This window comes from Fukomys damarensis, unplaced genomic scaffold, assembly GCF_012274545.1.
Source record: "Fukomys damarensis isolate Sample0158 unplaced genomic scaffold, DMR_v1.0_HiC HiC_scaffold_36, whole genome shotgun sequence".
In the NCBI taxonomy this organism is placed as follows: Eukaryota; Metazoa; Chordata; class Mammalia; order Rodentia; family Bathyergidae; genus Fukomys; species Fukomys damarensis.
Window position 1 is genome coordinate 22,942,471 of NW_022900948.1, and position 10,589 is coordinate 22,953,059.

A 10,589-nucleotide genomic window follows, 5' to 3' on the forward strand; every position below is an offset into this window, starting at 1 on the left:
AAAAAAAAAAAAAAAAAAATTGAGGTTGAGCTAACTTAGGAGGAAGATTAATATATTTTGATGACTTTATTTTGGTTAGCTATTCCAAATGCCCACTCAATTTTTCCAGAGGAAATTTTATTTCAAAAAAAAAGAATGTTTAGAGAATAAAAGTATAAACTTCGGTTTATAAGTCACATTAAGACAAAAGCCCTCCTTTTCATATGTTTCCTAATTTTATATCCCAAACAGTACTTCTTAACCTTGGTTTTTTTTTGAGACAGGGAGTCAATACATAGTTGAGACTGACTTGGAACTCACTATGTAGCCCAGGCTTTACCCTTGTTCTTTAAAAATTAGCAACAGAAAGCATTTGTCAGATGAAACGTTTCCAGAAACCCAGTTTAAAAAAGAGAGGTAGGGCCAGGGGTTTAGCTCAGTGGTTCCACTGCCTGCCTCGCAAGCACAAGGCCCTAAGTTCAATCACTGTACCAAAAAAAATAATAATAATAATTAAAAAAAAGAGAGAGAGAACGCAAGGTAGCTGGTTTAAGTAGGAAGGAACTCTGGCAGTGGCTTCTTTTCAGAGTCCTGCAGCAGCCTCTGTGTCATCTGTGGATTCCTTTGAGGTCAGGACGTGGTTTGAAAATCACCAGTTTCAAGACACTTTGCCCTCTCCCACAGGATAATGAAAACAGAGCTACATTTACTGTTTTTTAATTTTGAGAAAAATACAGTATTATCTTTTCCCCTAGTTTAAGATAAAATACTTGAAAATGTACAGACTTTTGGTAATCAGATTTTTAATATTCTTTAAAAGCTTATATGAAAAGAATTAAAAAGAAAATTGTGATATAGTCCTTTCTTGTAAGTTTACAGAATTTTACTTTATTACTATTAATGACTCTTAAGAGTATTGTAAAAGTATTGACTTAGAAAGCTAGTCAAACCAAATCTTGGAAAAGTTTTTTAAAAATTATATATATATATAGAAAGAGAGAGTGTTACAATTTTTCATTTGAATTTATTTATGCTTATTCCTGCCCTCCCCAATCAGATTTTATTTTGTTCTCCCCCTCCCCAATGGGAAGAAACCTTTGTCAATCTCAGAACAAACTTTACAGAAGTTTTAGAATAGTGATTTTTTTTTGGTGGAGGGTACCAGGGATCAAACTCGGGCCCTTGTGCTTGTGAGGCAGGTGGCGGAAGTTTTACAGAAACTTTAATCTCTCTATCCTTACTCATCTCTGTTCATGCTGTCTGTTAAAATAGGATGCATAGTCAGTCACTCAAATACCTTTTTAAAGATGTGTCTTTACAAAAATAACTTTTCATCCTTTGGGAAGAATTAAACTAGATCATATGCATATTAGAGTTGTTGAGTTATAATTGTGCTGCCTAATATATTAAAAAGTAGAGGAAGTGGTCTTGAGTTCACAATTTAATTCTTTGACACTGATAAATCTGCCTTCTGACAGTAAGACATTTAAATAATACAGATGAATCATATGAAACTTTATATTTTAATTTTTGTTTTACCTTTGTCAGGGAATTTTATTTCAATATGAGTTGACAGCTTGTTAAAATCTATTCAGTTCATCTGTTTGTAGGAAAAAAATTCTAGTATATTAATATTGTAAAATGGTTTTTATTTCTAATTAGTGGTAATATATATAGTATTTCTATTTTTCTTAATTAGCACTAGGATATTCTTACCCACCCCCCAATTTTTTGTGTAATTTTTTGTGTTTTAGATGCAGTGAATCAACATAATTAAAATGTTATTTAAAAATCTTTGGGTCGCGACATACTCTAAGTTTTTAATATTTGGTGTTGCCTAACTCAATCCAGTTTATCGTATCATAATTCGATATGAGATCAGATTGGATCTTTTCGTTTTAATACTGGAAATGGTTTATAATACTTAATAGTATCCTATACACTGATTTGGGCAATTCCTATTTCTCTTTTTAAGAATAAAAGGTACAGAACAAAAACACCTACTGCTAAGCTTTAAAAGTTTTTTAGTTGTGAGTGTAAGAAGCAGCCTAATTTTGCTTTTTTAAAAAATTTAATTGCAAAAAATATAAGCTGGAATCCAATGTCTTTCTTGATTTTTTTCCTTCATTTTGTCATTGTTTTTTTAATTTCAACTTTGTGTTCTTTGTATAAGCCTTGCTCAGTGTCCATAACATTAGTGTTTTCAGCCTGCTTTGTATTGATGGCTTCTTAAATTTGAGTGTTAAATTGACAACTCTCTGTTAATAATTCAGGACAAATTAAATGATGCTGTTTTGTGATACTAGAAATTTTTTCAAAGACTTGTAATTTTTGTTTATGAGACATTTCCAGAATAAAGTACTTGTTTTTCTTTTTATTCTTTTTTATGTAGAAGTGGTACGCCATCCCCCAAACGGACATCTGTAAGCTCCAGGCCACCACCAGTAAGAGGCAGCAGAGACCGCTTTACTGGGGAATCATATACAGTACTTGGTAGGATAAAATGTAATAGTTCTTCATGAGATCAGATTAAAAGCATCATATCAAAATGGCATTCTACTTGCTTAGAGCTAGAGTATCTACCTATATAGTCAGTGAATCTTCATAGAAATTTTTCCTGTTAAAGCCTAATTGGGGGGCCTTTTCAAACTGACTTATTGAAACTTTTAAAACTCCAGTTTATTTAGTGATATTAAGAAAGAAAAGTTATGAAGCATTTTATATACAGCAAAAAAATGTATAAGTAAAGTTTGGTAAGTACTCTGCATTTAGTATCTATGTTGCCAGCATGATTAGTTTCATAGCAATAGCAGTTGAATTAAAAATTTTGTGTCGTTTATGGGAAAAGTGATAGGTAAAAATCTATGTGACTCATAAGGAAGAAATGAGTGAAGTCTTCCTTTCTGATCTTTTGTAGGAGATACTGCTATTGAAAGTGGACAACATTACTGGGAAGTCAAGGCCCAAAAAGACTGTAAATCCTACAGTGTAGGAGTGGCATACAAAACTTTGGGGAAGTTTGACCAATTAGGAAAGACAAACACTAGTTGGTGCATTCATGTCAACAACTGGCTACAAAACACATTTGCAGCAAAACATAATAATAAAGTCAAAGCTTTGGATGTTACTGTTCCTGACAAAATAGGTGTATTTTGTGATTTTGATGGGGGTAAGTTTTTTTTTCATAAGTTATTTTATTATGGTTGCTTGTATTTCAGTATTTCTCCTTGGCAATCCTTTATACAGAATTTCTATTAATACTACAGTAAGGACATTTTGGCCAGCTAGGCTTTCTTCATCAGTGTAACCTCAGTTCTAAAAATCCACCAGAAAGGCATATGATGTATGTCTAGAGTTGTATAAAAGTTCTATATAATGTGTGTGTGTGTGTGTGTGTATCTATGTATGTATATAATTGTTAAATGAATTTACTAAACCTCAAAGATTTTGCCAATTATAGTCTTAAGCATTAAACTTTCTTCTGTTTTCTTTCCTTACTGTTTTATTGTGTACTTGTATAGGGTAGTGGAGTCAGGTTTTTTTAAGTAGGAGTAGACATTAGAAATTACTCAATCGATCTGCCACACAATATAAAATCCTTATTTTTAAAAAAACTTTATTTATTTATTTGGTGGGTTTTTTTGTACCAGGGATTGAACTCATGACCTTGTATTTGTGAAGCTGGCACAATGCCACTGAGCTAAATCCCCGGCCCTATGAAGTCCTTATTAAACTGTATCTCTTCAGGGAGTTACCACTCATGGGCTGAATTTTTTTTTTTTTTTTTTTTTTTTTTTTTGATACCAGGGTTTGAACTCAAGACTTTGTTTTTGTAAGGCAGGTGTGGTGCCCCTAAGCTAAATCCCTGGCCCTGAACTTTTTAATATGGAGTTTATTGTCTAAGACAATTAGAAGCCTGGTTGTTGAGCAAGGTTAGGTTTTTCTAAAATGAATTTACTTTATCTCTATGACTGCTGAGACTTAAATTTTGCCACTTGAAAAAAAAGATTTGTGTCTCCTATTTCTTATTTATATGGTAATTTTTGTTTGTTAAAAATGACAAACTACTTTTTGGGGCCATTTTTTCAAACTCTACATTCTTTGTTACTAGCTCTTCCTTTTACAACTTAATTTTTCCAAACCCTTATAATCTTCTATGGTTGTATACAGTGTGCATTGTATTTCTTAAAGGCTGATTGTTACAGTGACCAGAATAGAAGAGTGATTTGGGAATACTGCTTCTAGTAATATCAGTTAATAGCATTGTTAAAGATCCGTTGACCTGTATTGATCCTAATCCACTAGATCTTTTTTCACAGAATTGTAAGATTGAATTTACTGTCTTAGATTAGGAAATTTAGGGGTTGATACTTACTGTTTATAATTCAAGAGAAGAATGTTAACATTTATCCTTTTTTTTCATTTTAACTTAAAGAGATTTTGGCTAAACTTTTCCTTTTGAAATCGTCTGAAAATCAACTTGAAAATTTATCTTTTTAAAAGTTTCTTAAGATATTTTTGTATTTGATAAATACCTTCTCTAAGGTTATTAGATAACCTTAATTATAATTATATGGAACTAATTATAATCATGAAAATATTGAACTTTAAGATAATAATACCACATTTCATCACTTCAAGTATCTCTGGGCCCATAATTTCATGGACTGTCAATTTAATCACTGAAAAAGAAAAGAGGAAAAAAATTAATTTTGGCTTAATTTCATTTTAGTGTTGACATGTTAATTTTGCTACATTCTATTTTACTAATTACTTTGAATCATATAAACCATTTTCCTCAGAATAAATGACAGATTTATTGGGGCACTTTTTCTGTTATGACTACCAAGGTAGAATTTGCTTATTTTTCTCTCTTCTTTTCCTTATTCTGTGATTCCACAGAAGTAATAGAAGTAATATGAACCAATGGCATGTGTGCCACAGCTAGCTGTTTACCACTGAAAGCTCTAAAAAGTTCACCATCACTGGCTTAGGGTATAGAATACAGCAGGGAAAAGCAGTAATGTAGAATTAATCTGATTCTGAAAGCCTTGAAAAATAATAGGCTACTCTTTAATTTTGCAGAGGAGTGGTTCTGTACATTTTAGAAAACTCATCAGTAATGATAATCTAGTATTAGAAATACTAGAGAGTACATGGTTAAAATGGAAGAGATTGAAAGCATAGATAACATAAGACTTTTAATGCTCAATCTTTAAGAAGTATAAGGCAGGAGCATGTCTTTGTTTTATAACTACTAGATTGTTATTGCCTGTGCAGTGCTATCAACATAGGAAGTCTTAACATGTGTCAAATGATTGGTACAAAGGACTTGAGCAGTGGGGAGTCAAGAGTAACGGATTTGATGATACGATAGTAAAATTCAGAGTATGTTCTATATTTTTGCGTGATTATGTGTGAGAATTAATTAGACATTACAATTGCTTGTATAATAAATTAGGCTATTTTTCCCCTTCTTTTTAGGTCAACTTTCTTTCTATGATGCAAACTCAAAACAGTTGCTCTATTCCTTTAAGACAAAATTTACTCAGCCAGTACTACCTGGTTTCATGGTTAGTACCTAATTTGTATTTTATTTGGCATGGTAACTTTAAGGAGAATACTCTATGCTGTATTGTTTATAGAAGCAGACTTTTATTCATATTCATTCTCTCTTTCCCTGGTCCACCCTTTCCAAAATTTGTGATTTTCTATATATTTTTTTATGTTTCCATGTTAATATAATACATAAAGGCACACAGATGATAAGCATTTGATTTGATGAATTTCCACAGGACTCCATTACTTTTGAAGGTAGCACTTATAACAAGAAATGGACATTACCAGAACGTAGGAAGCTCCTTGCCTTTAATGGCCTTTCTCCATAGGGTAACACTATCTTGGGTTTTAATACCATAAATTCATTATGCCTCCTGTTCAACTTCACATAGATGGAATTAGACACTATCTTTTTAGCTCAGCATTGCCACATTTATCTATATCCTGTGTCATTATAGTTTATTCATTCTATAGCTGTATAGTTTTCTTTTTTATGACTATATCACAGTATATCCATTCTAATTTGGTTGGATATGTAGGTGGTTTTCATTTGGGGGCTGTACACACATAATTTTGGGTCTACTCAGTTACAGGCTGATTTATAGAAGAAAAATTCACATTTCTCCACACAAAATGAAATATCATTCTAAATTAATTCTTAAAGCAAATCGTATTTCTGGTTCCTATGCCTTAACCCTCTGCATGTCTCTATAAAGCTAGGCTACTTTTGGGAGTTTGGAATCCAGGTAAGATCACCATTATTTTGGCTAGAAGCTTTCCTTAATTTGGGAGTTACTGCTATAAACCAGGGTGGTATATTTCAAGGGTAGACTTTGTGGACTGTTTTGTATGTGTGTTCTTTCATCATTACTCCTAAGTATAATCCCCCAGAATGAAGAGAAAGTATTCAGGATAAATATTGGTTTAAAATAGAGTGCTTTTGAATGTCACAGTCAGTGATAATTTCTTATTCTAGGTACTCTAAAATCTTAAGCTTAAAACAGTGCTAATAACCAAGACTTCTAGTTTTTCATTGAAAAAGATAAAAGTGATTAGTGAATAAAGTTGTTGCTTTAGGAAAAATACTTTAAAATACTGAAAGGGCCATTTCTTTTTTCTTTTTTTTTTCTTTCTTTCTCTTTTTTTTGAGCTTCACTATAAATCTCTGCTGTATTATGTATTTTTGGCTGCTTTTCCAAATTGGTCAATCAAAGACTAAGTATTCACCATATGGAAGTAAGGAAAGTATTTTTCCAACACTTAGGTGTATTTTTATAAAAGTTTCATATTTCAGTTTGAATCAGTCTCATGTAGATACATACTGAGTTTATTCATAGTTTTGATCCAAATGATGAACTGTAATCACACAGTAGTGTCATAAGATGCTTTAGGAAATTATTTCAAACTTTTCTTTCAGTGAAGGTTTACTTTTATTAAGTAAATGAATGTTAATTTATATACAAGATTAATTTTTAAGTATTGTGCTTTCCCATGGATTTTTGACAAATGCATACAATAGTAGAACCATCACTACATTCGAGATATACGACACTTCCAACACTCTAGAAAATTTGTTTTTGCTCCTTTGTACTGGGACCTTCCCATCACATTCAGTGCTACAATTTAATAAACAGTTGTTAGTCATTGAAGTTGTGCCTTTTCCAGAATGTCATATCAGTGGTGTGGTAGATGGCCTTTTGATTGTGTGGCATAGTGCTTTTGAAATTCATCTGTTTTGTTGTATGTGTCAGTGTTCTCTTTTTACTGCTGAGTAGTGTTCCTTATATGTATATACCACAGTTAATACATTGATCACCATTTGAAGAATATTTGAGTTCTTTCTAGTTTAGGGCAATTATGAATAAAACCATGATAAACATTCATAGGAGTTTTTTTGTGGCCAAACATAAAGTTTAATTTTCCTTGGGTAGGGTTGTTGGGTTACATTGATGTTTAGCTTTGTAAGATACCAAAATGTTTTCCAAAGTGGTTCTGCCATTTTTGCATTGCTACCAGCACCATATGAGAGTTCATTACATCCTTCAATTATTTGGTATTGCTAGATTTTTCTTGTTGTCCTAAAGCCATTTTAGAAGCTGTGTAATGGTATTTTTACTGTTATTGTTTGCACTTTCATAATGAAAAATGATGTGGCACATTGATTCTTGTGCTTATTTTCCATTTATATAATTTCTTTGGTAAGGTATGTTAAAATCCTCTGCTTATTTTTAGGGTGTTATTTTCTTATTATCAAATTTTAAGGTTTCTTTAAAGCTTTGAATATAATTATGTGTTTTGAGGATATTTTCCATGATGTTATAACTTGTCTTTTTGCTTTCTAGATATTTCAGAGTAAAGTTTTTAATTTTGATATAAAGCCCAATTTACCTACTTTTCCACATTTATGGATGGTACTACTAATTCAAGATCACAAAAATATTTTCTCATTTCCTCTTGAAGTTTTATAGTTTTATGTTTTAAGTCTATGGTCTATTTTGAGTTAATTATTTTGTATATGGTATGCTTTGATTTTTTTTTTATTCTGCACATGGATATCTAATTCTTCTAGTACCATTTACTTAAAAAACTTTCTCCCTTTATTTGCTTTTACACTTTTATGCTAGATATTTTGAACAAATATTTTTCTAAATTACTTATTATTACTAAAAATAAACCTACTGGTAGTAATTTTATAACCTGAATTGCTTTTATATTCTGAGAGCTTATCATTACTGAGCCTGCTAGTTAAAATATTGAACACAGTATATAACTGAAAGTGAGAATGCTTGTATAATTTCCCTTGCTTTAAGCTTGTTTCTGGAATATTTTCATACTTTTAAATCACTTGACTGTCTAAATTTGTTTACTTATCGTGGTGCTGTGTTTCACAGCAAAGCAGTTTTATCTTTCATAAACTCCTTCATATTAGTAATAATTAATAGAACATGGCAAGTGCATCTGGTACATTTTTCATGGAAATCCTTCCTAAAGCATTGTAAAAGTTCTTACTTGTTACAGGATAAGCAAGAAGAGTGCAGTTTTTACCGTGTTAATAGAAGAATGTTACGTTGCTATAATCTAAGGCTGTATCTCATCAAAACTAAAAGCAATAACTAAGGGTAAGGAAGTTGGTTCTGTGAAGAATTGCCTTGGTTTTGAAAGTCATCACTCATGATGGCCATATCTTTCACCTGCTAGGTTTACCCAAATTCGACTCTAAATTTCTACAGCCCAAGTGCCCTCTGTAGTTTCAATGGCTTTTCCTACCAGAAAAACTTTCTTTGGCCTGTGTAGCTTTACAAGAATCTTGATTTAGCATCTCTGATTTTTCTCAGTTCTGATGTGGTTATCAGTTTGACACTTGTTGATACTCACATATGTAGCATTTTGTCCTTCAAATAGAAATTTAAGAACCACTGAAATTCCAATATTATTTGAAATCTGACTGAGGCTTTGTTTGTGTCTTTTCTTAGGTTTGGTGTGGTGGACTTTCTTTGAGTACAGGAATGCAGGTTCCAAGTGCTGTGAGAACACTTCAGAAAAGTGAAAATGGAATGACTGGTTCAGCTAGTAGCCTGAACAATGTTACTCAATAATACCTACTCAGAATGTTTACCTCCTGTCAGTTGGGTGGCATTTTCTGTGCAGTTACTAATCACAGACGTTTGTGAGTGATGGAAGTCAGGTTTGGCTATGTGTTCTGCATTAAGGTCTGGAATCTCAGCTTAAGCATCTAGTATGAAGCACTTGCAGGAACCTACTGTGCAATATCATAAAGTGAGCAATTATCAAGCAAGAAACTTATGCTTTGAAGAGTCAATGGGGCAAAATGCAGTGTTTAAATATTCATATAGAAACCCATTTTTATGTTTCTTAAATTACTTTGACTCTTCTAATATGTTTAATTATATATTCTAATTCTAGGACCTGGAACAAAAGCTTTTAGAACTTGCTTTCCTTATTCCTTATGTTCTCTTTTCTGACTCGCCACTATGTATTATTCAGTTCTTACAGTGAACTTTAAAAATGCATAATCCCCTAAGGTTGTCTAAAAATTGAAATTATCAGGGATGATAGAAAAGTTCTTAAAATGGTTTTTTGCCTATAAATAAGCTGAGTTTTGCTAAACTGGCTTGTTTACCATTTTCTCCTTTCCAGAAAATGGTGATATTTCCCTTGTGGTTATAATTCAAAATAGAGTGGGTAAGAAAAGTTTATACACTTTAAAACCACCCAAATTTCAGTTTTATTTCTTCTGTACTTTCACAGCTTTATATATTCTGACTTTGTTGTCTAGTTTCATTCTACCTTTGATAGTTTATCTTTAGCCAGGTATGGTGGCCCATCCATGGTTGTAATACCAGCACTTTGAGAGGCTGAGGCAGGAGGTTCACAAGTTTGAGCCTAGCCTGGGCAATTTAGTGATAACCTATCTCAAAATGAAATGCGTTTTTAAAAGGGTTGGGGATGTAGCTCAGTGTGTTTGATCTCTAGTGCAGTTACTAATCACAAAAAAATAACTTACTGATTTTTAATGTTATTAGTAGGAGTAAAAGTATATTGATAAGGTTTTATAAAGGGTAAAAAACCATATAGTACTCAACTTTTATCTAAGAAAAATAGGTAATAAAGGAAAATGCCTACAAGTATTCTAAAAAAGATGTGAAATGGTTCAAGCAATTGTTTTTGAAAAATGTCTGTGTATCTATGATTTAATTGGCACATGAGTTTTTCAAACATACATTCAGAGGATTTTTTTTTTCCTCAATCCTTTTGTTGCATTCATTTGCTTTCCAAAGGGCTGCAATTCTTACAAAACTCAATACAAACAACTTTCCCAAAGTTGGGGGAAATATGTTAACTAAGTAAAATCTGTGGTTATTGAGCAGAAAAATAATCTATTCTTAAAGAATTGATTAAAATGTTTAACTAAAGTTCTCTGAGCCCAACTAAAAGTTATGGTTATAATATTTGAGAATTTCTTGAACATTTTAAGGAAATCAATTTTTATTTTCATTAACTTTTTTTTTTTTTTTTTTTTTTTTTTTTTT

At 31.8% G+C, this 10,589-nt stretch overlaps 1 protein-coding gene across 1 annotated transcript in view; it reads left to right on the top strand.

Annotated features, from left to right (window-relative positions):
- The window catches only part of Fsd1l (fibronectin type III and SPRY domain containing 1 like), a 57,710-nt gene extending 47,781 nt beyond the window's left edge, over positions 1 to 9,929 (top strand). The window contains exons 12-15 of the mRNA XM_010619702.2: positions 2,372 to 2,472; positions 2,897 to 3,148; positions 5,464 to 5,552; positions 9,012 to 9,929. Coding sequence (XP_010618004.1) covers positions 2,372 to 2,472; positions 2,897 to 3,148; positions 5,464 to 5,552; positions 9,012 to 9,134 — 565 coding nt within the window. The 3' untranslated portion in view covers positions 9,135 to 9,929. The remainder of the gene's footprint in view (positions 1 to 2,371; positions 2,473 to 2,896; positions 3,149 to 5,463; positions 5,553 to 9,011) is intronic.
- Positions 9,930 to 10,589: the final 660 nt, after the last annotated feature.